General features: G+C 32.6%; 1 protein-coding gene across 1 annotated transcript in view; it reads left to right on the top strand.

Annotated features, from left to right (window-relative positions):
* KIAA0825 (KIAA0825 ortholog) overlaps nucleotides 1–26,920 on the top strand; it is a 552,136-nt gene that overhangs the window by 61,386 nt on the left and 463,830 nt on the right. The window contains exons 2-3 of the mRNA XM_051971455.1: nucleotides 12,537–12,676; nucleotides 23,797–23,968. Of these exons, the coding sequence (XP_051827415.1) occupies nucleotides 12,546–12,676; nucleotides 23,797–23,968 (303 nt within the window). The 5' untranslated portion in view covers nucleotides 12,537–12,545. The remainder of the gene's footprint in view (nucleotides 1–12,536; nucleotides 12,677–23,796; nucleotides 23,969–26,920) is intronic.

Genomic DNA, 26,920 nt, shown 5'->3' with positions numbered 1-26,920 from the left:
AGGCACCACCCTATTGGAGTTTATCACCTTGTTGGGCAGATCAGACAAATGTGGAAAAGGTAACAAGTTTCAGTTTTTTTATGAGACTAGAAGGGAATTGTTGAAGGTGTTGAATACTAATTTGGAAAGAAAATAGATTCTGTTCCGTACTTGGCATACAGTCATTTTATTAGGAAGATTAACTCCAAAAATATTACATCTTAGATATGCCTTTTACATATACTTTCAAGCCTCAATAACTTAGCAATAGTTCATGTCTATTTCTCTCTTCAGAGCAATCTTTCATTCCTTAGATCTTTTTGAACACTTCATATCTCTTCTAGGCTTTTCCTAATATGTAGTAATACTTTTTATACATTATATCTCTTGAATTAGATTAGATCAGATTAGAATCTCTGTTAATTGTGTTGTATCCTAGAAGCCTAAGAATGTAATAGGTATTTATTAAGTGTTTGATTAATTTGCTGCTACCTTTTCACATTTTTCTCAGTAAGATGTTAAAAAAGAAAAGGACACAATATATGGAAATAAGAAATTATGGGAACTAAAGAACTTTGGCTTTTGTCTCTTTGTATACTTAGTTCTTAATTTGTAATAGATATTCAATATAAATTCCAAGATGATGCTCTACTATAGTGCAGAACTGTAATGTCCAGGCTAACTTTTTAGAAGACCTCAGGATCAGTCAGAGTCAGGATAGTTAAAATCCTTGGTCTTTAGAAGGAGAAATGAAGGAGGCAAGCAAGCTGCCATGTGGCTCGTCATAGATAGATCCTGGACTCTGGAGTCTGGAGCCTGAAGTCTTTCTTCCCTGCTGAGTGAGCTAAGGAAGCTGATAGGCAGAGATGAAGAGGGAGAGCAGCATTTCAGGCATGAGGGACAACCACAGAGAGACCCAAGAGCTGGAGATGTACATGAAATAGCCAGGAGGCTGGTCAGTCACTGGATCACAGAGTACATGGCATGGAGTAAGGTATATGAAGTCTGGAAAGGTAGGAGGGAGCTAGGTAATGAAGGGCCTTGAATGTCAAACAGAACATTCTGTATTCGATTCTGTGAGGACTTGATCAGACCTAAGCTTTAAAAAATTCCTTTTAGTGGTAGAATGCAGGGTGAACCGAAGGTGGGAGAGACTTGAGGCTGCAGGCCCACAGTGTGAAGTGATGAGGGCATGCACTAGAGTGGTCACAGTATTAGGAAAAGAGAAGAAAGAGATGTTGCAAAAGTGAACTTGGGTTCCATCAGATTGGATGTTGTTGGGTGAGAGAGTGAAGAGGTTAAGATAATTCCTAGTTTGTGAGTCTGAGAAACTGGGATTGCCCTCTACACTAATAGGAAAAGTAGGAAGTGGGGGGAGAACTTTGGGGAAAAACAGTGAGTTGAGATAGTGACTGAACTTGTGATTTCATTGATATAAAAAACTCAAGAGGTGAGGAAATTTCCTTCACTAATGCACAGTGTCACTTTATGTGTAGACTTTGGAGAATTACCTTGAGCTTGGACAGAATGTAAATTACTTGAGCTTGGGTCTTCTTAAGGTTGGGTCTTCCTGGATGGCTTTGATCTACTTCAGGTATATAGTGTATATATAGTATATACCTTTAGGTATATAGTGATTACAAATTAGTAGCATATAAAGAGGAATTACTAAATGAATGGAAAGCCCTTCAACCCAACTATATGTATAGCCCACTGCTATGACATGCTAAGGATGCATGAAGTTTGTATGTATGTGTGTGATAAGAAATTTCAGGAGGGAAGCTTCATGTTGGGGAGTGAGTGTTGGAGGATAGGGAATGCCTTATAGGAGAAATGGCACCTTAGTGTGACCTTTCAAAGGTTTTGAGGTGGGTTAGTGAGTGGGAGAAGGAAGGGAGAAAGAAGTCCATTCCAGGCATGGGAGATGGTGTATACATGAAATGAAAGGAATAAAAACAGGATATGAAGAATAATTTAATACAGATTATGCTAAAGGAAATTGTATGCATAAAGACCAGAAAGGCATGCTGGACCTAGCATATTAAGCATTCAATAATAGTTCCAACAAATTATATTTGATTTAAATAACAAGTCACAAAGTTTTTTTCTGAAGGACTTTTTTTTTTTTTAAACAGAACCAGATTACCTGATATACTGGTATGTAATGATGTCTAAATGCTAGTAGTACAGATAGAAAAGTAAGACTGTTTTCACACTCAAAGAATATATCCAATTCAATAACTTTGAACATAGTAGACACAATCAATAATTATTGAATTTTCTGCACTGCTGAATCAGACTAAGGTACTCAAAGAGTTTAATAAGAGGTACATACAAGACTCACCAATAGTAGTACTCAGTAGGGAAATAAAACAAAAGGCATCATTGGTGTGGGGGGGTGTGTGTTTGTATATATATATACATATATACACATGTATGTAGGTATAAAATAAATATGCCAACAAATGAAGTCAGACAGGATTTTTCAAAGGCCAGGAATCATCATTTTCCTTCTTTTCACCCCTGGTACCTAGACCAATGTCTTTCACACAATAGATGCCTCATCAATGTTTCCTGAATGGAATTAAATTGTTTTAGAAATCGTTCACTGCAGTGTTTTTCTTTTTCTTTTAATTTGTTTTATTTGAAAAAGCAGTAAGAAAAAAAAGAAATACAAAACAAAATAAAGCAAAAGAGAACATTATCATATGCCCAATGGAACATCAGGGAGGATTCAAAATATATAACAACAAATTGCCAAATTAAGAAAGTATATATATTAGTTGAAGAAATTATATTCATGTATGTCCATTTTTTCTTTACTTCCTTGTAAATTGTTCTTTGGTTCTCTGCTGCACACCTTTTTTATTCTTTTTTCCCCCTTTCATCCCCACCTCCTCTCCCAAGCAAGCTGCGGTTAAAAAAGATATAATATATATACATATGTAGATGTTAATAACATGCGCGCGCGCACACACACACACACACACACAGACACACACACAAAATAACCCCGCAGATATGTGTCTTTCCTATCTTGCTGCCTCTTTAAATAAATTCCACTTCATAACTAGCCTTGCTGTTACTTAACCTCCCCTCCCCACCCCCCCCATCCAAGGATCCCTCCCTTGTCTTCTTCCCTCAAACTGCTTTCTTATCTGCCCATTCCTCCCCTTTATTTCTTTATAGATTTTGGAGGGTGCTATAAGTAGCATGATATATATGTAGTGCTATCTATTGAACCCATTTCCAATGTGAGTGGGGTTTCAGAACTATAAGCTCTCTTTTTCCCCTAATGCCTCTATGTCTATTCTTTCTCTGAACCTCATTTGTATATCTTGATTCTATTTTTACCTTAATTCTGCCAATCTTTCTTTTGAACTACCCTATTGTTGGTATGAATCTTAAATATAAAGTATAAATTTTCCATATTAAAAAAAACATAAACATTTTGTCCATGTTTAAATAGTTTTCTCCATGTTGAGTTACTTAAAATTGATCTTTGGTATTGACTCTTATATGTTAACTTTTCTGTTAAGTTTGTGTTTGGTTAAAATCTACAAGTTTGTTGAAGGTCCATTTTTTCTCATTTGAAAATAGATAATTTTGCTGGATATGATATCTTTGGCCACAAGCCTAGTTCTTTTGATTGTTGGTAGATATGATTCCAGGACCTGTGGGTTTTTAAATTATAGCTACTATTAAGTTCTACACAATTCTAATTCTAATTCTGTACAATAGCTCCATATATTTGAATTGGGTTTTTTCCTTGTTTCTTGCAAAATTTTCTCTTTGATCTGGGGTTTTTTGAAATTTGGAGATAATATTCTTTGATCTTTTGGAGATGGTTATTGGATTTTTTCCACTTCTACTTTCCCTTCAGGTTCTGTGACTCCAAGACATTTTTTTTTTTTTTTTTTGAATTATTTCCTGCATTATGTGTCAAGGTTCTCTTTTTGGTCACAACTTTTCTAGCAGTCCAATTATTCTTTTAATTTTTCTTCTTGATCTGTTCTCCAAATCTGTTGTTTTTCTTATGTTTAACCTTCTGTTCTATTTTCTCATTCTTTATAATCAGTTTTATCATTTCTTGATCTCATAGCTTCACTGTTTTCTCCTTGTCCAATTCTAATTTCTTTCATTTTTGAGAATGTACTTTCTTTTCTTGTTAGTTAACTTTTTTTCATAATCTTATTTTTCTTGGATGGTTTTTATTTTATTTTATTTAGTTTTTCCTCTATGTCTTTCATTTGATTTTTAGATTCTTTTTGAGTTGTTCCATAAATTCTTTCTGAGGAGCCATTTCACATTACTTTTTTGGGGTAGAAGCTTTTCCCCCCCAAAGTATCCTTCTTTGAAGATGAACTCTAGTCTTACCTATTCCCATAATGTTTCAATGGTGAGGGTTTTTCTTCTTTGCTAGTTCATTTTTTTTTTTAAATAAGAGGTATTAGGGTAAGCACCTGTGATCGTGGAGTGGATGGAATGATGCCTCAAGTTTCCCTTCAGTTCTCTCCTTTGACGGAGAACCCCAAACCAAGAGCTCCATCCTCCTGCAAGTCCCCAAAGCCAGCAGCACCCTTGCCCAGCTGCTTTTGCACTCATGGGTGTTGGTTCCTTCTTGCCCAAGGCACCTCTTAGCAGCACAACTGGGCCTGGCGTGCCCAAAGGACTCAAATCCCGACTGAATAAACAGTAAGGGAGGTGAAAGTCTCTGTGGTTCCTTCTTAGGCAACAGCCACCCCCAGATAGCTCAAGGGTTTCCCACTTGATGGTTTTGTGAGGTAGCCTGGAGGTGTTTGCATTTTAGACATGTTAATTCCCAGAGAGGGTGTCTTCAGATCTTCTCTGGTTATATGTGGAGGACCCCTGTTCTTCCCCAAATCTTGATTTTCCACCAATTTGTGTTTGCCCTGAGTCACAAATTTCTTCTATTTGTGGGGGAAATTGGAAGAGCTTGAAATTTACCAATCTACTTCATCATCTTCCCAGAATCCTCCCTCCAGTATTTTTCTTTAAATTGTAAATTCCCTTAATGCATTAAAAACAATCAATTTTAATTTGTGCATCAACTTTAAAAATGAAGTTATTATGTAAAGCAATAGCATTTACTCATCATAATATCTACATTATTTTTTTTCATGTGGAATTAATTAAATTGAAGAAAATAGTCACTATTGTTGTAAACATAACATTAGTTAGTATTGAAGTCTATAAAGCCTAGTCCCACTTGAGATGCATATTGATCTTTGTGATTTCAAGTCACAAACTCTCTATGTTCTAGGAAATTCCTGTAAGACAATTGCAGAAAAAATTTCTGACCTGTATTAGTAGTTTCCTTATACCAATAAAATTTATAGGTCCAGTATCTCTATCTTTTAGATTAATGTCTACCTATTACAAACACACATATGATGCTATATGTTAATTATATGTAATGTTTACTATTGATTTATATATAATATCTACAAATTATATACTATATTATATGACATGTATTTTTTCTCCCAGTAGAGTGCAAGCTTCTTGAGGGTATGTTTGTCTTTGTAACTTCTTGAGGGCATGTTTGTCTTTTTATCTCTAGTCCCTGGAACATAACAAGACACATGGTTGTTGAGTGAATGAAAGATATTTTAATCTTCATTAGCATAATTTGAGATGTTAAGCCCATTGTTGTTATAGGCTAACTATGTTTATATATTTTATATATAAGTATTTATATGCATATAATACTTATAAATTATGTATAATGTACTTCTATTTACATATATAAGTATTTTCCCTGAATTTTACATAAACACAGATCACCACCACATTTTCATAAGTACTTTATTCCTTAAATGAAAGTTTTTAAATTTTTCTAGTAAATTCATTTTTAAAATTTTCTTATTTCATCATATTAATCATATTATTTTAGAATGTCTCCAAATCCCTACATGTCTGTTGAGCCCTCTTTTTGTTAAAAAGGTTTTGTTTCTTTGTTGAATACCCTCCCCAAAAATTCTTGAAAATTCTACAATATAGCTTATTACTTTTTCTTTCAAAAATTGGAATGATGAATCATAAATTCATCTCAACAAGCACTTATTTATTTTCTGTTTTGTGCAATGAATTGTGCCAAAGCCTGTGGTAGATAAAATGGTTCCTGCCTTTTACAATGTGCTTAGTCCAGAAGAGGATATGAGCTTTACATAATAGCTACACATAGAATATTTTTATTTATATTCCAAGGTGGAAGGAATCGAATTACAGAACATTAGAGCTACAAGGAAGGTTATTTAATGCAAACCACTTATTTTACAGATAATATGAGGGCCAGAGAGGTTGTTAGTTATGATTATTGTGACATGGGGTAAAATCATTATTTATAAAAATAAAATGTGAAAAGCTGACAATAATTTGACTGAAAATAAAAGAATTTATAGTAGAAGCATGCATGCATAGATGAATAGATAGACTAATTTATTAAGTATTTATTCTGCGTCAAACACTGCCAAATGCTTGAAAGGTAAATAGAAAAAAGACAGTTTGCTTTCAAGGACTTTACACTAATTGTCAATCTATATAAGATACACATAATATAGTGTATGTATGTATAGAAGATATATAGGCATATGAAAGTTCAGCTTTCATATATGAATAAAAGTTAATATTTATGAAATATATGTATGTATGTATATACATAGGCAGACATGAATGCACATGAAAATTTAGCAGAACCAGGCCTTAAGAAGCTTGAAGTATTGCCTTACAGGGCAGCAAACCCTAGAGGACATTTGCCCACTGTCAATGAAAGAATGGATCCTAGGTTACAGTGGAAGGGGGATTTTTCTGATTGGGCTGGGGAATTAGGAAATTCTTGTTCAGTCAGGAGGGGAAAAGAAAACAGGAAGGTTAGGAAAGTTGGGGGTAATGTTGAAGTGTTCTAAGTGAAAGTAAAAGAAAGATATTCTGCTCTAGGAGTAAGAGTTCCCCAGGAATCCCCACAGAGTTTGAGGAAGAGCTATGTGGCTACATTGGATGATATGTCTTGAGTAATATTCTAGATTTGGAATTATAAAGGAACCTTAAATTGATAAATAAAAGATGAAGTAGGATAGTGATCTTTTCATAAGGATTTTTAAATACTGTCTTTGAAACAGTGAAAGATTTGTGATTTCATTGTATACTATAATACCTCATCCTTTTCATTCGTGTAAATTTGTTTTTAGTGTCTCTGTTAAGTTAACTTTCCAGCTTTCTGAGTGTTATCTCAGTTTCCTTAGATTTTTGGCCCATCTCTTTCTCTGGTAAGGCATATTCAATAATGTCTTTGTACCGCTTTTTGCATGAAGTAGTTAGATTCATGTGGCAGGCTTCCTTATATCCTTGATGTCAGTGCTAGGCTGCCAGTATGTATGTTTTGAAGGAGCACTATAGATGAGTGCTGCTTCCCAGTACATTATGACTGATAAGTATGCATTTGCTAACTGAGATGGAGGCTCCTTTCAACATTTAGGCAAAATTAACTTTACTATTATTTCTCTACAGATTAGTATACACTGACTTTTTTCAGCAGAATAGCAAGGGAAAAATCAAAGTTCTTTATGGGAAATATTTACCTCTAGACTTTTAGAATACAAATCTATGAAGTATTCCCAACTGTTTTATGTTAAGGTGAAAGATTTTTTTTTTTTTCCAAAGCCACTAGATTGATATCAAAACCAGGACCTTGAATACCATTGGTATCGATTGTGTTATATTTAAAATGCCTCAAAGTTACTAGACATTTTAAATCGCACAGTTCAATAAGCAAAGACTGATGATGCCAATAAAGAAACCATCACTATCATAAACAAATTATAGTATTGGTATTTCCCTTATTCCCTTTCCTCTTTTACTTCCATTCCTGATTTACAGACCTCTGAAGGTCTTTCTTAAGTAGGACCATGAGGTCAAAACTGTCTTCATCATAATGTTAAAATGTTTTCATTTCTAATATGATATATAACTAAAAATAATCTATGTAAATAAAAGCTTTTTGGGGGATCCTCAATAATTTTTAAGTTTAAAACCAAAAAAGAGCCTCTGGCCAAAAAAATGAAGAATCACTGTTATGAAGAATTATGAGGAAAAATTAAAAGAAATTTCTTATATACCTTATACAAATGCACCCATGACTTAGATGTAAAAAAATAAGAAGTGCTATCCTTAAATCCAAATAGACTTAGATGGTGACACCAAAAAACTTTTTGTAGCCTGGGTTTTATTTCCCACAATAAAATCAACTTCTAAAGGGGAAGAAGGGAAGAGAATAAACATTTATATATCATCTGCTATGTGTCAGAAAGTGTGCTAAGCACCCTACAAATATTATCTCATTTGATTCACAACAATGCTAGGATGTAGGTTCTGTTATTAACTCCATTTTATAGTTAAGAAAACTGAGGCAAACAGGTCACTTGCCCATGGTCACACAGCCAAGAAATGTCTAAGGCTGGATTTGAACTCATCTTCCTGACTCTAGGCCCAGTGCTCTAATTACTGTGAAATCTAAAATCATAAGATTATAAATTTAGAATTGGAAGGAATATCAGAGACTATCCCTTGGGTCCAAAGTGTGACTGTCCAAAGCCGAACAAGCTGTGAATAATTAAAGCAGGATTTGAAACCAGGAGCTTGAGGTTATACTAAAAAGTTATATTAAAGTTATACTAAACTTTTATACTAAAATTTATACTAGATATATTAATTATACTAAATTATATATTATATATACTATATACTAAAAGTTAGTTATATATTATATAGTTATACTAACAAGTTATACTTTTATATAGTTATACTAAAAATATTTTAATAATCTATTACGTTACTGTGGATTCATCTTGTTATGCTATAGTAAAATGGAGAGAACCTTGGACTACAAAGCAAGAGGCTTGAATTTTAGATTTGACTCGGCTACTAACCAAATGTATGAACTTGGACAAGATACTCAATCTCTGGGTCTCAGTTTCTTTATGTGTATAGAAGAGATAGACAAGATGATGTGTATGGTCCCTTCTAGTTCTAAAATTCTCTTTATTCCATCATTCCTCACGTTATGTTCATTATATCCAAGGTTTTCTATGGAATGTGAATACTACTGCTAATGATATTTTTAAGAAGGAAAATAGAAACTTTTTGTGGCTATCAAAATGTTACCATTATTAGGCAAGGACCCACACTTAACACCACATACCAAGATAAGATCAAAATGGGTCCATGACCTAGGCATAAAGAACGAGATTATAAATAAATTAGAGGAACATAGGATAGTTTATCTCTCAGACTTGTGGAGGAGAAAGAAATTTGTGACCAAAGATGAACTAGAGACCATTACCAATCACAAAATAGAAAATTTTGATTATATCAAATTAAAAAGCCTTTGTACAAACAGAACGAATGCAAACAAGATTAGTAGGGAAGTAACAAACTGGGAAAACATCTTTACAATTAAAGGTTCTGATAAAGGCCTCATTTCCAAAATATATAGAGAACTGACTCAAATTTATAAAAAATCAAGCCATTCTCCAATTGATAAATGGTCAAAGGATATGAACAGACAATTTTCAGATGAAGAAATTGAAACTATTACCACTCACATGAAAGAGTGTTCCAAATCACTATTGATCAGAGAAATGCAAATTAAGACAACTCTGAGATATCATTACACACCTGTCAGATTGGCTAAGATGACAGGAAAAAACAATGATGAATGTTGGAGGGGATGCGGGAAAACGGGGACATTGATGCATTGTTGGTGGAGTTGTGAACGAATCCAGCCATTCTGGAGAGCGATCTGGAATTATGCCCAAAAAGTTATCAAACTGTGCATACCCTTTGATCCAGCAGTGTTTCTATTGGGCTTATACCCCAAAGAGATACTAAAAAAGGGAAGGGGACCTGTATGTGCCAAAATGTTTGTAGCAGCCCTGTTTGTAGTGGCTAGAAACTGGAAAATGAATGGATGCCCATCAATTGGAGAATGGCTGGGTAAATTGTGGTATATGAATGTTATGGAATATTATTGCTCTGTAAGGAATGACCAGCAGATGAATACAGAGAGGCTTGGAGAGACCTACATGGACTGATGCTAAGTGAGATGAGCAGAACCAGGAGATCATTATACACTTCGACAACGATATTGTATGAGGATGTATTCTGATGGAAGTGGATTTCTCTGACAAAGAGACTTAACTGAGTTTCATTGGAGAAATGATGGACAGAAACAGCTACACCCAAAGAAGGAATACTGGGAAATGTGATTTTCTTCCCGAGTTATTTTTACCTTCTGAATCCAATTCTCCCTGTGCAACAAGAGAACTGTTCGGTTCTGCAAATATGTATTGTATCTAGGATATACTGCAACATGTTTAGCATATATAGGACTGCTTGCCATCCTGGGGGGGGGGGGGGGGAGGGAGGGAGGGGAAAAAACGAAACATAAGTGATTGCAAGGGATAATGTCGTGTAGAAATTATCCTGGCATGGATTCTGTCAATGCGAAGTTATTATTAAATAAAATAAAATTTATAAATAAAAAAAAAATGTTACCATTATCCATAATTTTTTTTACCATGAAAATAAGATTAATTTCTTCTTTTTCCCCCCAAAGTTTCTTTGTTCCCTTTCTATGTGGGGAATAGTCTATATTCACAGAATCTTTGGTCTAATATGTATGAGTTCTGGCAATAATTCATACTCCTGCCAAATTACTTGTAGATGATACCCAGCATTTCAGTGACCTTTTTTTTTTTTTTTTGGTTGGTGTTATTCAACAGAGTAATACATTAAACTGATGTCTCCAAAGTGCATTTTATTTTATCCTGACCCACAACTAAAGATACATCCACCAATCTATAACTATGATTTACATTACTTTTCCAAAATGAATTCCAAAATGTCATTCCAAAATGATATACAAAATCCCCTACTGGCTTTAACTAGTTGAGACAATAACCAAAACAAGTGTTTAGGTAACTACTGTGTTTAAGGCTCTATGCTGAGTATAAGGGATACAAAGTGATGCAATAGAAACCTTACTGGCTCTGCAGCCTAAGGACATGGGTTCAGATCTTGCTTCTGATATTTTACTCTCTCTTTGATCCTGGACAAATTATTTAACTTCTCTGGATATGTTTCCTCCATGTTAAATGAGTATGTAAAATAAGCTGGCCTCTAAGGCCAGCTGTAGCTTCTACCTACAGATCTATCATACCAAATGCTAGCTTCAACCTTCAAAGAACTTGCATCCCACTGAGGTTAGGTAAATACAAGAGAATTTGAGGAGGCAAAAAGTATGAATGGCCAAGAAGGTGAAGAAAGACTTTTCTTTAAGAAGCAGAACCTGAGATCCTCCTTGAAAGAAGCTAAGAATTTGAAAAGGTAGAAATGTAGAAGAAATTCTTTCCAAATTTGGGGACCAGCAGTCATCTGAATTAGTGTCATAGATGCAATGAATAGTGTGTTGGATTCTGAGAACTGGAAGTAATCCAATTTGACTACAAGGTAGAGTATATGAAAACAAAAATTGTGAAATCAGTCTGGAAGAGGTGGTAAGAGCCATAATGTGAAGGGCAAAAAGAATGGAAGACAAAGGATATGGTTAAGAGAAGACAGAAAGTGATCAATTGAAAGTCAAGAGGCTGTGGTCAGAAAGAGGAAATGACATGGGGCTAGAAGTCTCATCCCATCTCTTAATATAGTATCAACTTCTGGAATCTCTTCTTATCAGATTCTATAATATCCAAGTCCAGGGTATTGGTCAGGACAAGGAAAGGAGAAGGGAACATTTTTGTTCCCTAGGCTTTGAGGGGAACATCTAATGATATTCTTACTACTTTCCCAGATATGTTGCAATGACCTATAATTTTTGATTGTTGTAAATTTCACAGTGATATGTACATGATGCTCATGCATGTTTGAGATTTTATTTTATAAGATTCCAAGACTATAAAAAAGAAAATAAAGTTAGCCCTAATAGAATATTTTTTTAAATCTCTTTACTTATTCTGATATCCTAATTCTTTTACTATTTTAATTTTGTGTGTTGTGTTCGTATATTTTAGATATTTATTTTATTTTGATAATAGCTTTTTATTTCCAAAATACATGCAAAGATAGTTTCAGTATTCACCTTTGTGAAACTTTGAGTTGCCAATTTTTCTCTCTCCTTTCCCTCCATCTACCTCCCCTAGACAGCAGGTAATTCTATATAGTTTATATATGTACAGTTCTTCTAAATATATTTCCACATTTATCATGCTGCATGAGAAAAATCATATTGAAAAGGAAAAAGTGAGAAAGAAAAGAAAAAGCAAGCAAACAACAATAAAAAAGGTGAAAATACTATGTTGTGATCCATACTGAATATCCATACCCCTCTTTCTGGGTGCAGATGGTTCTCTACTTCACAAGTTTATTGGAACTAGCCTGAATCACCTCATTGTTGAAAAGAGCCAAGTTTGTTAAATATTTATTATAATTTAGTATTATTTGCCTTTTTTAGTTAACATACTTTAAATTTTTTATTTCAGTTCCTTGAAATGGACTGGGGAGATGAATATTCTTATAATTCTTTTGACATAGAATGTTTGTTAAATTCATTTCCTGGAGACCTGGAATTTGAACAGATCTTCAGTGACATTGATGAAAAGATTGAGAAAAATGCTGCAAGGTAAATGGTATTTATTTTAAAAATTGATTTGTTTAATGTTTCTTTTACAATGACTTGGTCTACTTTTACTGTTTTGAACAATTATACTGTTTTAAATTTTAATCCATTAGTTTTTCTTTAAATCTATGCCTTAAAATTTAACATGATTGCTTTTATCTACATTAGTGCTTTTAATAAGAATGTAATATGTAAGCACTGCTTTTGAATATATGTCTAAAACAAATTTTCTCTGAAATATCAGTAATATTTATTTCTGAATTTTTCTAGCATTTGAATTTCATTAGTAGGTTGAGTTAAGTATTCTCATTTGGGGAATTATAATACAGTATAATTATATAAATATGCAAAAAAGAACTTCAGATTTCACATTTATGTTATCAAAGATATATATTACAAAATCACTGCATTATAGCTGATTTTCAGAAAACAAAACATTTTAAATAATGATATTTGTAATTTTTTGTCCATAACAACTTAGTCCACTGAGTTACTATCTATGTTCTTGGAGGTTGTTTTCATACCGAAAAATCTTTTAAAGATGTATCAGATTTCTATGAGATTTCATGTCTTTACTTTTCTTCTCATTTACCTTGAGTTTTATTGAAGTTATAGTTTTTTTTTTTCCAAAAGAATTCTTAATTTAAGTCTTGTCAAGCAACTATAGGAAGTATCAACTGTAATGACATAAAGGAAGGACAGGCAAACGGGATATAGTCACTTTATAGGCTTCAAAAAGCCCTTTATTGACATATACATTTTGAGTGCCCAAGGGACCAATGATTGTGAAATGATTTTTACTTTATTGATTTCCATTAATGAGTCTTATACACAGTAATTCACCTGATTGTAGGTGTACGGTTTTGAGTAATTGAGCTTCTCAATTACTAAATTCATACTAGCTTCTTGTCATAATGGATGTTCCCAACAAATGGATACTAAGAATTACAACTATTACCATGTTATGGGACCATGAAAGTTTTTGAATTTAAAAATAATTTCTTCTATACAAAAGAATGGGTATCTCTATATCATAAGTCCTTTTGTTTATTTAAAATCAAGAAAAACTTGATCTGAATTTTTACAGAATCTGAAAATCTCAAAATAATGCTTCTCAGGTAATTTTTTCCTTTGTTTTTCTTTACATTTATACATATTTATACATACATACATACATACATTTTTTTTTTTGAGGCATTTGGGGTTAAGTGACTTGCCCAGGGTCACACAGCTAGGAAGTGTTAAGTGTCTAAGATCATATTTGAACTCCGATCCTTGTGACTTCAGGGCTGGTGTTCTATCCACTGCGCCACCTAGCTGCCCCTATATATTATTTATGTAAGAATATAATCAGTCCTTTTTCATATGTTATAATAGTAGGCTTAGATAATAAATCCCCCAAAGATGTTATATGTTGAGCTGATACATTGTAGTTGGCTGCTCCTTTAATATTTCAAAATATCAAGGATTTTATACACCTCCCCCCCCCCCCATATTGTCTTTGTTACTGTGGCCAAAAAAATAGAGATTAAAAAATTGGTAGATATTAACATTATAAAAGACAGAGATTTGATTTCCTAAAAGTCATTTAACCTGTTATCTTTCAAGATCTGTGATTTTATTGCTATAGAAAATCATTCTTTCAATAAAGGTCTTAGTTCTTCCATAATTTGTGAGTTACCATAAGCCAAAAATTTCATCATTTTGATGGTCATCAACAACATAGTGCATTTTGATGACCTTATTCAAAATTCAATTCATTACATCTTGTCAAGGTTTAATAGGCCTTATGCTGCATTGTTATAGACTTCCTTAGAGAGAGAAGTCACCTTCATACAATGAAAAGATCATGGCAAGGCTTTAATATGAAGGAACTTATCTAAAATTATAAATTTTGTAGTTGAACAAAGCATTATTTAAATTCAACTGGTGGTGATAGAGGGTGGAGGTAAAGGTTCAAAAAACAAAAAAAGAATCCCTTTGCAAGATATATATAACCTTATTTCTAGGACTTAGTTTATGTTTAGTTCCTTCCAAATATCAGAAATCAGTGAAACTTCTGACATTCTCACTGCAGAACTCATTTTTTAAAAAACTAAATACTCTATCTTTGATTTTCTTTCCTCCGTAGTAAGAAAGTAATATTTTTTTAAAAAGATAATTAAAATATGTAAATTTGTAAAATGATATTTGGATTAAAACTTAGGAATGACCCATGGTTTAAAAAAGCAAACAAGGATGGAGGAAAATATGGATGTAATTTTAAATTAAAAATATTTTATTGCCCATATATTAAATTTAACATAGAATGAAATCATCTCAAGTGACCATTGATCTTCACAAGGGATAAAACAAAGGAGTTACTATGTGTACTATATGCTGCATTTGGAATAAAGCCCATTTTTCATCAAATTCAATTATGTGTTTATTATGCCCAAGAGAATAAACATAATAGTATACGGTACATATTTTTTAAAAAAATAAAATACTGAATAATAACTATGACTCTGAAGAGTGTAAATCATTTGTTCACCCATTTATTGCCTTCTAACAGAATAGCTTTTAGAAAATTGTATGTCATGACAAATCAGTTATGCTACACTTAGACTGCTGTAGTTGAATTACCTTTGGCATTTTTGTATTCTAACAGTTCTATTTGTTTCCCAGTGGTATACATAGAATAAGTAATGAATGCCTATGTGATATGTGAGGTTTTTTTTATTAATACTTAAAAAGAAAAACATTAGTAATTCCTTCTTAAATATGGGGTAGTCTTCATTATACTTACTTGTTTCCCCCTCTATCAGTAATTCAGACCTCTTAAGTATGAACTCTTTTGCTCTTCTGAATATCATCTACTTTATGAGCCATAAGGTCTTTCACTGCCCCAAAGCAGTGATTCTTAAGAATAGACCAGATGGATCAGAGGTCATGGAGCTTTCACCTACCTTTTACTGTAGGCTTCTATTCTTTCTTCTATACCATTTTCAATTTTAAAGTTCTGCCTCATATTCAAGTCAGAAATGTGTGACATTAAAAGCCTTACAATAGAACTCATTGATAGAAAACCATATACTTTTAAGATTTTTTTCAAATGGCATTGAGAAAGATATTCTCTACCAAATGTGAATTCTGAAAATGCCATCTCTACAGGCCTTGAAAATTTAATGCCAGGGGGGAAAAACCAGATTAGCTTTGATACCTCATTCTTTGAGAATGAACTTTTTATATTGAACAAGACTTTGAGGTAAAGTCATACTTTAACTCAGAATTATTTTCCTTCTGATACTATTTAGCTAAAAACAAAGATATGACTTTTATTAAGGTATTTTTATTGGTAAGCTTATTATTGCAATTTTTATTTAGGAATGCTTAAGCATTCCTACTATAGCTGATGTTTGTATACCTTAGGAATTGAAAGTTTTGACAGTATTACTTTGTTATTCCTCCTTTTTCCAAAGGAACAGCAGAAATTTCTGCTAAAGATTGGTAATTCCTAACCCAAGGATGGGGAAAAATAAAAACTCCCCAAACCTAGCCCCTTCCATAGTTTCCTATTTCTCTTTAAAGTACCACAGATTTTCTAATCATTCAGGTTCACAAGAAAATATCCTTAACTCTTCATTCTCTCTTCTCTCCCTCTCCCAACTAATCAGTTGCCAAGTCCTATCCATTCTGCCTTCATAACATCTTTCTCACTTATTTTTTTTTTTTTTATTAACATGGCTATCACCCTAATTCACACACTCATCACTTCTGGTCTGAACTATTACCATGTCTCCCTAATTAATCTCTGTGCTCTACCCCTCCCCTACCAAAATGGCATTTTTTAAAAGTACAGGTCTGACTATATCACTCTCTTGCCCAGTAAACTTCAATCATTATGTTTTTTTTTTAAAAGAATCAATAGGATGAATTTCTAGTATTTTTAATAAAAACATAAATGTATCTCCTTAAAATTCTTTTTTTTGAGCTTTTCTTTGAAAGCATATTCATTGCAATGCAAATAACATATAACAATAAAAAGAAAGTTAAAACTTTGAAATAATTGTTTTTAATACATGAACAAATATATAACAAACTTCATAGGAGGTAAAATATTTAGTTCATGAATTTAACATGTTTGAATAAAAAAATCTTAATATTAATGATTGAGAGATCTTTTATTTCTTTTTGATTATTAAAGACATTTCATGATAGTAAGTTACTTGATAGAGAAACATCTAAATTTTATATAAGATGTTAAAAAAAAATCACTTTCCACATATGATAGGAAATATAGTATAATGATAAAGTGCTAGACCTGGAGTTAAAAAGACCAAAGTTCAAATTATGGTTCAGAAACTAAATACTTTTATGAACATAAATAACTATTCTGAACTTTAGGCAAGTTGCAAAAAAACTTTCCAGAATTGTGTTATAATAGATTGCTCTCTTCAATGAAGAATTTTCAATTTTGACAAAAATCACAGTTGCTTGATAGATTAGTGTTCTGTAGAAAAGGTGATAAATCAATGGATCACCTTTTTTGATGGGTAGATATCAGACAACTGATAACAGTGATTTTATTCCATAAATCAAAATAAAATAAAAATTAAAAACAAATAAAAAATAAAATAGGTATATTGTTCTACCTATCTTAATACCTGTCTTAATTGGTTAAAAGAATAATTTAAATTTATCATTTTTAGAAGTGATTGATGACAAAGAGTTATATTCATGCCTTTAATTAATTTAAGAATATAATATTTCATTATTTGTGATGACATACTGAAATTTTTCTATGTGTAGTACAAGCAGCGCACGCTATTTGGAAAAATTGTACAAATTAGAGATAGACTTAGTTTATTTAAGAAAAAAGGCAACTTCTTTTCAAGTATCACTTTTGTAGCATCATTTGGATTCTAATGCTGAACATACTATTTAATTATTAAAGCACTTTTTAAAATATAAGATTTGTAGTCTAACCCAAATGAGAAATGGCATAAAGAAAGGGAAGATATTTGACTTGAAGAAGAAAGGATTTGGTGGGTGGCGATAAGAGGAAGACAAGAAATGGACTGATTTTGCTGAGACCCAAAGGAGCTTTAAGTTTAAGTTTCAATAAATAAATCTGCACTTGCACTAAGGAAAAAAAATACAAAATTTCCCAGCAGTTAAGCTAGAGAAAAAAAGTGGAATAGGTTGCCTCTAGACAACCTTCATTCTCTTAATACCTCATTGGAACTCTTTAAGCAAGGCTGGATGATTATGTCTCAGGTATGTTATAGTGGGAATTCCAATTCAGAAATAGGCTAGACTAGACGGCCTCTGGGCTTCTATGATTCTTCACTTCCATCAAGTGTTACTGTGTTGGCCATATAAAATATGATCATTTTAGACATCAACCAATTCATTTCTATTTAAAAGTATTAAAATTAAATGTGTGAAAATATTTACCTAAAAGCAAAAGAAAAGTTACATGTATGAAGGGGCTGGGCAGGGTGGCCCTTCCCTATTTAAGTTGACTTAGTTCTTTCTAAGAAGAAAAGTTGATGTCATTTCTTAAGCCTGAGCTTCATATAAAGCCATAAGGAACTCCAGCTCACTTCTCTTTGAGAATTCTGACCAAAGACCAGCAATATGATATTGTTTTTCTATAATAGCATTTTATAATGACGATAGTTTCCACAATTCATTTTGATGTGATTTTGTGTTCCAAATTTTTCTGCCTCCCTTTCTTACTTCCCCCCCTCTCCATGACAGCAAGCAATTTCATATAGATTAAATATGTACACTTTTTAAAACCATATTTCCATATTTATCATATTGTAAGAGAAAAATCAAACCAAACCCATGAAAGAAAATCAACCAACAAACAAAAGGTGAAAATACTTTGATCCACATTCATTCTCTATAGTTTTCTTTTTGGATGCACTTGGCATTTTCTATCCCAAATCTTTTGAAATTGTCCTGAATCACCACAGTGCTAAGAAGAGCCAAGTACATCACAGCTGATCATCACATAATCTTGCTCTTACTGTGTGCAATGTTTTCTTGGTTCTGCTCACTTCAATCATCCTCAGTTTATGTAAGTCTTTCCAGGCCTCTCTGAAATCAGCCTACTCACCATTTCTTATAGAACAATAATATTCCATTACATTCATATACCATATCTTATTCAACCATTCCTCAACTGATAGGCATCCACTCAATTTTCAATTCCTCGACATCATAAAAAGAGCTGCTATAAACATTTTTGCCCATTTGGATACTTTTCCTTTTTTATGAATTCTTTGGGTTACAGACTTGGTGGTGGTATTACAGGATCAAAGAGAATGCACAATCAAATTGTCCTTTGGGCATAGTTCCAAATTGCTCTCAGATCAGCTGAATCAGTTCACAATTCCACCAACAATGAATTAGTGTTCCAGTTTTCCCATATTACCTCCTACATTTGTCATTATATTTTTCTATCATCTTAGCTAATCTGATAGGTATGAAATGATATCTCAGATTTCTTTTAATTTGCATTTCCCCAATCAGTAGTGATTTAAAACATTTTTGCCATTAGATGGCTTAAATTTCTTCATTTAAAACTTGTCTGTTCATATCCCTTGACCATTCATCAATTGGGAAATGACTTGTCTTCTTATAAATTTGGCTCAGTTCTCTATATATTTTAGAAATGAGCTGTTATCGGAAATACTCTCTGTAAAAATTGTTTCCCAGATTTCCAGCAGTATGATTAACAGCAGAAGCAGCTTGGATGAATCAATGTGGTGTCCTTGATAAATATCCTTTCCCTGTTATAGCTAACTAAACCTCCTTTTGTTAAAGTAGTTTACAAATTTCTTTACAAATGTCTCATTTAATTCTAATATAGAACATAATCTATCAAGACACTGGCCAGAGTCAACCTTTCCTGGTTGGAATTGGGGGTGATGGCAGAAATTCTGACATATTTGTTTTATTATGATAAGGACATCAAAATTTGTTCAGTTTGTACAAGTGAGAGAGGGCCACTGAAATTCACCTGCTTAATCTTTTTATCAGTGTTGGGACAAATTACTAAAATATGTTGTTCTCCAAAGGCTTTACTTTATTTATAGGTTGTAGTCATTGGCCTGCATCCAGACCCAGATGTCTGAGATTAACCTAAAAGCTGATTACTAATTGAAGTAGATTTAGATATACTAACTGTTGAGCCTCTGCAGTTCACAATAGTATCATCTGTTAGGTTTCACTGAATGAGATACATCGGGATGCTGCAATAAAAGCCTTTGATAAAGTATCCCAAGAGCCAAAATAGATGCATAGGGATATCATATTTCACAGTTCAGAGAACAGTTTACATAAGTTAAGAAAATATATGCAGATCTTTTGTTATGCTTAGAACTGGTGTTTGTGGATAAAGCTATACCAACTCTTTGAGGACTGAGCACAAGAAAGGTTGTTTTTCTATGAAATTCCTTTTTTTTTTTTTTTTTCTGAAAAGTCCCTTTGAAATTCAAAGAGTATTCGTTTCATTTTACTTCATTTTGAACACATTCACATTCACAAAAATTAGCCAAGAAGTCGCTTTCTTCACCTTTATGTGGCATATTTTTAGAGACCACCCACAACTGGTTTTCTGAATCTTTCTCATGATATACTTAAAAAGAGCACAATAAAAGGCAATGTGGTATGATGGATTGAATGACAGTCTTAGAGCAGGAGGACCAGAGTTCAAGTCTTGCCTTTGGCATAGTGTGGGATCATGAGCAAGTTACTGGAAATATCAGTCCTCCAGGGGTACTCAAAAGCTGAAAGCTAAAAGTCAGCTTCCAGATTCTCTCAGTATAGGAAAACTCAATACTGTGAATTCATATGACAATAAAACCATAGGTCCATACCAAAATAAAATTTAAAATAAAGATTAAAATGGCAAAAATTTCATTCTATGAATTTAATTTTACAAATTCATTTTTAAAAGATTTATTAACTTCTTAGAGTCTTCGTAGAATTTAAATAATCCACCTTTAATGGCACAAAAATATTTCATATCTTCTTTATATATAATTTACATATACTTAGCTGTGTACTGAGTGTTTTCTTCATTAGAATGTAAATTTCTTGTGGACTGTGACCCTGTACCTAACACAGGTCATTGCACACAACAAGGATTTACTAAATACTTAATAAATAGGTCACAGGATCACAGGATTTAGTGTTACAAGGGAAATCCATGGTTATATATATCTTATCCAAAAGAGATTTCTTTCTATAGCATATATGAACAATGATCTTTCAATTTGCTTGAAGAATTCCATTGAAGAGAAAATCACTGATACCTGAGTCAGACCATTCCACTTTTCAATAGTTTTAACTGTTGGGATACAGTTTCTTACACGAAATCTATTTTTACTTATTAGTAATTTTTATCTTTTACTCCAGGGTCTTTTTTTTTTTTACTCAGAGGTCATGCTAAATAAATCTAAATCCTTTTCTACTAAAGAGCCCTTCAAATACTTAAAAATATATTCTCCTCAGGTTTTCTCACATTCCTAAACCTTTAAATGTTTTTCATGGGTCCTGGATTCAGGGCACTTCACTATCCTGTTTGTCCTGCTCTCTACAGATGTGGTTTAGTCAATGTTGAGTATATCAGGACTATCATCGCTTTCTAATTTGTATACATGAATATCTATATAATTTTATATTTAAAAAATCTCTTTATTAAAAAATAGGTAAATATCTCAAAAAGAAAGGTCTGGAAAGGAGAAAGATTTTAGCTGATTAAAAAAATTTATTAAAAAGAAAAATTAAAATTATATATAATAAAAATCAAACATTAAATATCACAGAATCATAAAATCTTAAGAGGTAGAAGGAATGCTAAAAATCATCTAATGTACAATAGTGAAAAGAAGATTGGAATCCTTTCTGGAATCAAAGGGAATTGTATTCAAAACTTCATGCTGTCATCTTTGTGCCTTGGGATGAGTGATTTACTCTTTTCTGGATCTCAGTTTCGTTTTTTCTATAAAATGAAGGGCTGAACTAGATCACAAATTTAAACTTTTTTGTATGCCATGGACCCTTTGGCATTTTGGTAAAGCCTACACTTTTCAGAATAACATTTTTTAAAGCATAAAATACATAAGATTTCATAAAATTATTACATTGAAATAGTTATAAAAATAATATTTTAAAAAAATTTGTAAGCCCAAGTTAAAAACTCCTGAAATAGATAATTAAAGTACCATGACATCCTAAAATCCAATTATCTCCTCAACCTGCAGGTTCAATCAGAAGATTTTTTTTCCCACTGTTTTAGACCTGCACCCTATTTAGAATTTTATATATATATGTGGTGGTTGTTGTTGTTGTTGTTGTTGTTGTTGTTGCTGCTTAGGACTAGCCTCCCTCTTATTTTCCATTTTTTCCCCTCTCCCTTTTTTCCTCTGGTTTCTCTATTGAGTGAAATGTATTTCTTTATGTATGTTTATTCTTTCCTCCTGTGACCATTTGAGATGACAGTGACGTTCACATGTCATCCTCCCTTGCCCTGCTCTTCCTACCTATTTGTACAGTGTTCTATTTGTTTAACTATTTTATGAGGTAACTCTTGACCCTTCTTCTGTCTTCTTTCTCCCAATATATCCCTCCCTTTCTATTCTTTTAATATGATCAAAACATTACAAAATCACTTGCTGGCCATCTATTTTATTAGATTCCTTCTCTGACCCCCGATGATAGTACAGTTCTGAGGAGACATGTATTATATTTTCCTATTATAATGTAAACAGTTTTTCCTTATTTTGTTTCTAATGATTGATCACCTGTATTTATGTTTTTAGGCTTCTCTTGACTCTTATGTTTGTATTTCAGTTTCTACTTATTTCCTGTCTCTTCACTGTAAATGCATGGTAGTTTTCTATTTCAGTAAAGACCCATTTTTTTTCCCTTGTAGGATTCTATTAAAATTTTCTGGGTAAGTTATTTTGGGTTGTAAACCTTCTGGAATACTATATATTTTAAGCTTGCCCCTCCTTTAGAGTGATGCTTACTAAAATCTTGTGTGATTTTGACCCATCAGTACTTGAAATGTTTCTTGTTGCTTGCAATATTTTTCCTTTGTCTCCTACCAATTTCTCCTACCTATATTTTAAGTCTTGTTCCAGAAATTCAAATCCCATTTTTTAGAGTACTTAATCATTTTTCATATTTAAAATTCTCTTCTTAATTTCTTGTCTTCATTGGGAAGTAGTAATGAAAATATCACATATTCCTCTAGGCTCTTCAGTTTTTTGGCCAATTTTTGTTACTATTTAGCAATTATTTCTAAGGTTTTTTTCATAGTATCACATGAGTGAGCTATGGTCAGATGTTTTGACTTGATTTTGTTTTGGGAGATTTAGTTATGTCTAAGATATATTCTCTGAAAAGATGCCAGTGTTATCAGATCAACCAATAACATTCCTTTTATCTTTTTATTTGGAAGTTTGCCACCTTGTACTTCAAGGATAAATTTTCTATGTCAGAAACGAAAACATTACAAATACTATACAAATAATGTTCTTTTTGTTTTCAATTTTTAACTTATTAGCACCTTGGCAACTAAATTTGATTCTGCTTTACCTTCTTTACTCATTATCCCGTTTTACCATTTGTTTTAACTACTTTAATTTGTAGCTACTTTTGTCTCCATGAGCTTTTTTACTCTTCTTCATCCCCTCCCTTCCTTGAATCTTCTATTACCTTTATCAGATGCAGTCTTCCTTCAAATTCTCTTCTGATTCTTTCAAGTTCCCCCTCCCCAGTTGAATCTCCGCCCTTACTCCTACCTCAAAAGCTTTCCAAATTATCTTCACAATTCCTTGTGAATTTTCAAGTTTTTCTCTCTTTCTCCCACATGATAATGATCTTTTCCCCTAGAATCTGGAAGTGAAAAAACAACTCTATATTGGATGCCCTAAATTTTCTTTTCTTTTTTTTTAAATTAACATTTCATTCTTAAGGAAAATCTGAATATAATTTGGTTTAAATTCAGATTATAAATCAAAACTTTTGGCTATTAGTAGTTTACAGCTTTAAAACTGTATTTTATATCACATTTTTTTGGAGAAAATAATCAATTTGGGGGCCTATTTTCTTTTCAGCTTGCAACAGTGTCTAAAAGATATCCAGTGTGAAGTTAACAAAAGGTGTGGTTCTGAGGTTCCACTACAAACCACAAGTGACTGCCTCGAATGGTTAAATAACTACAGTTCCAGTTCGCTCAAACCACCTTCCTGTTCTCATGGAGATTTGATCAAATTCCTCAAAACCTTGGTAAAAAAAAAAAAAAAAAAGAAAAGAAAAGAAAGAGAGATTAAAAAGGGGGGAAAATAGTTTTTACATTAGCAAAAATTTGAATTTATTATTGTAAATGCCTTATTTATGTGTGGTTAATGGTTTTACTAAAATGCATTTAAGATATAATTTAAACAAAAGTAAATCCCTTCCCTTTTTTACATACATATGAGTATAAGCTAGATATCTCCTCTCCTAGCCTGCTTAACTTAATAGAATTTTACATATATAATTTGGGAATAAAGAGGCACATTTTAAATGTAGAAGCCTCAGGCACATAAAACTTTTTAGATATATAGAGGCACATTTGTAATGGATTTTTTGGTTTGTTTTAGTTACTTTTTTCAAAATAACCATACTTTGCCATTTTTTTTTTTGGATATTTTGACTCAAAGACTGCCATTTCCATCATGACATATGTTGACACTCTTCCTACTAACATGAAACACATTTTCTTGAGGTCAGTTTACAGCAGAGATTCAATTTTTGTGTGTGTCATGAATCCCATTGACAGTTTGGTGAATCTTTGGACCCTTCAGAATAATGTATAAAATAAAATGCACAGCTAATAAGGGAAATAATAATATGAAAATTTTTTTTTAAATTTGGGTTTAGAAACCATTATCTAGAGTAAATTATTATCATATTGAGGTACTCATGTACTTTATGTTATATATACATATACAGAATATATGAAAGATGAATTTCATTAGTGTAGAGAATTCCTGTTCCCAAAGCAAATGCACATCCCATCTACAACTCATTTATAATTTAGTTACTAAATCTTAAAGAGTTATCTGAGCCATATAAAGATCAAGTAATCTATCTGCCTACAAACATGACTAGTAAATATCAAAAGGGAATTTAAAACAGTCTTCCAGATTCAAACTTCCTCTTATTAAGAAGTTAGATGTAAGCAAATTAAAGATATGTAAAAGTTAGAATATAGTATGATCTAGAATTACAAAACTACATCATAGACTCTGTTTACATATATAAATTCTATTTTCTAAATCCTAAAAAAATGCAGATCATCCAATCACCTATTTAGTTCTGTTGCCATAAGGTGAATTGTAGAGGGCCAGAACTCTGAAAAGGTGTACTTGAATCAAGGACAGGAGGGTGCTTATAGTTAAGCACCTGCTCAGTGTGAGATAATGGCTCTCTAATCATATACTTAATGTGATATGGTACATGCTCAGTGTGCTGTAGGGTTGTAATTGTACTGAGGTATTTAAGGGAGTCTCGGCCATAGACATAGAGGACTCTCTCAGCCACAGCCACAGCCACAGAAAAGACTCGGGACTCTATCTTTGACCATCCTCATGGCTCTTCTGCCTTCATTACTCTTCCACTAAGACCAAGGACTCGGGCTGGTCCCGAGATCCTCCAGAAAGCTAGCCCGGACATTACAGTGAACACTTTTCCCCTAAAGTTCTACAAGTTATTTTCCATTTTTTTCAGAACACTTAGATTATTTTCTCTGGACCTGCTTATTTTTTGAGCCACCACTACAAATTAGGGCACTTCTTATTGTAGGCAGATGTTTTGTAAAAGTATCTGATAAGTATTATTAGACTGGCTATAGTGAACAATAAGAAATGTAATTTACCATCAGTTTTTTAGATAATTTAGAGATTGTCATCAATACTAATGGAAGGAACACCCACTTCCTCTCTCTCTGAGATCATGTATCCATTGAAAAGAAACGAGAACATGATCAATAATCAATACACATTCATTAAACACTATGTGCCAGGCACTATGCTGTGTGCTGGGGAAACAACATGAAAAAAAGAAAGACAAGCCCTGTCCTCAAGGAGGTTACGATCTACTGGTGGATACAATACATAGAAAGAAGCTGAAAAACAGTCAATAGGAAGCTATCCCAAGGAGGCTGAAGGTGGGGCTGACATGGTGGGAAAGTTCCAGAAGGCCCAGATATATATCTAGGTGAAAAATGAGCTGATGTCTACACTGAGCTCCCTCCAAAAATGGAAGTTTTGGCTCATGGCTCCTCTCCAGTCAGACAGAGTATGGTGGTGAGATGGAGTTCTAAGACTGATGATATCTCATAGGATGATGAGGTTTTCCCCAATAATGAGATCCCTGGGGAATGGAGGAGAAGACTTTATAAGGGATAGATAAATGTAGATAGATTAACTATCTATTTATTTAAAAGTGACCAGTTTAATATCATTAATTCCAGAAAAGGTTCATGTAGATTGAAAAGTTCCATATTTGATTATTACTGTTAGTTTATTAGATAAAACAGATTTGGATTTTATTTAATTTTTTAAAAACCTGCTGTTTCTGTCTAAACATAAAACTTTTATGGAATAAGCTGCATAAAGTCGTAGATAACAGAATCAAACAAAATATTTGGAGGCTTTTTTATTATTGCAGGTGTATAATATTTAAAATAATGGCAGAGCAAGAAAGGCATTGTGCCCTGAGGCATTATTCATTTGCGAAAATTATTTCATTTATTTTTTGTAAAGGTGGAGCCTTGAAAGTAGAAAAGAATATTGTTATTTCTTTAATTTCTATTAAGAGCCAAGTGTATTGAATTTCATTAATATTGATTTAATAATTTTTGCTATTTAATTAAAAGCAAGAACTTTTAATTATCTTAGAATCTGTCACACGTAAGTCATTCTGCATTCACTACAGGACAAAGACCTCCTTATTTTTGCTAATATTCATTAAGCTGATAATGTTTGTCCTAAAATTTTTTCAATATAATTGATAATTTTAATTTGAGAAAGATATGTACAGCATTGTTTAAAAAAATGATCTAGATCTACATGACCTATGATGAAGATTTTACTTGCCAAGGGTTGTCAATTTCATTATTCTGTTCAAACATTAATTTTTTTCATCAACTTTCTTATTTACTAATTATATAGCTACTAATAAAAAAGTGAAGTC

Source organism: Antechinus flavipes, chromosome 1, assembly GCF_016432865.1.
Source record: "Antechinus flavipes isolate AdamAnt ecotype Samford, QLD, Australia chromosome 1, AdamAnt_v2, whole genome shotgun sequence".
Classification (NCBI taxonomy): domain Eukaryota; kingdom Metazoa; phylum Chordata; class Mammalia; order Dasyuromorphia; family Dasyuridae; genus Antechinus; species Antechinus flavipes.
The sequence above is the reverse complement of the archived record's forward strand: the minus strand, read 5'-3'. Positions and strand labels throughout refer to the sequence as shown.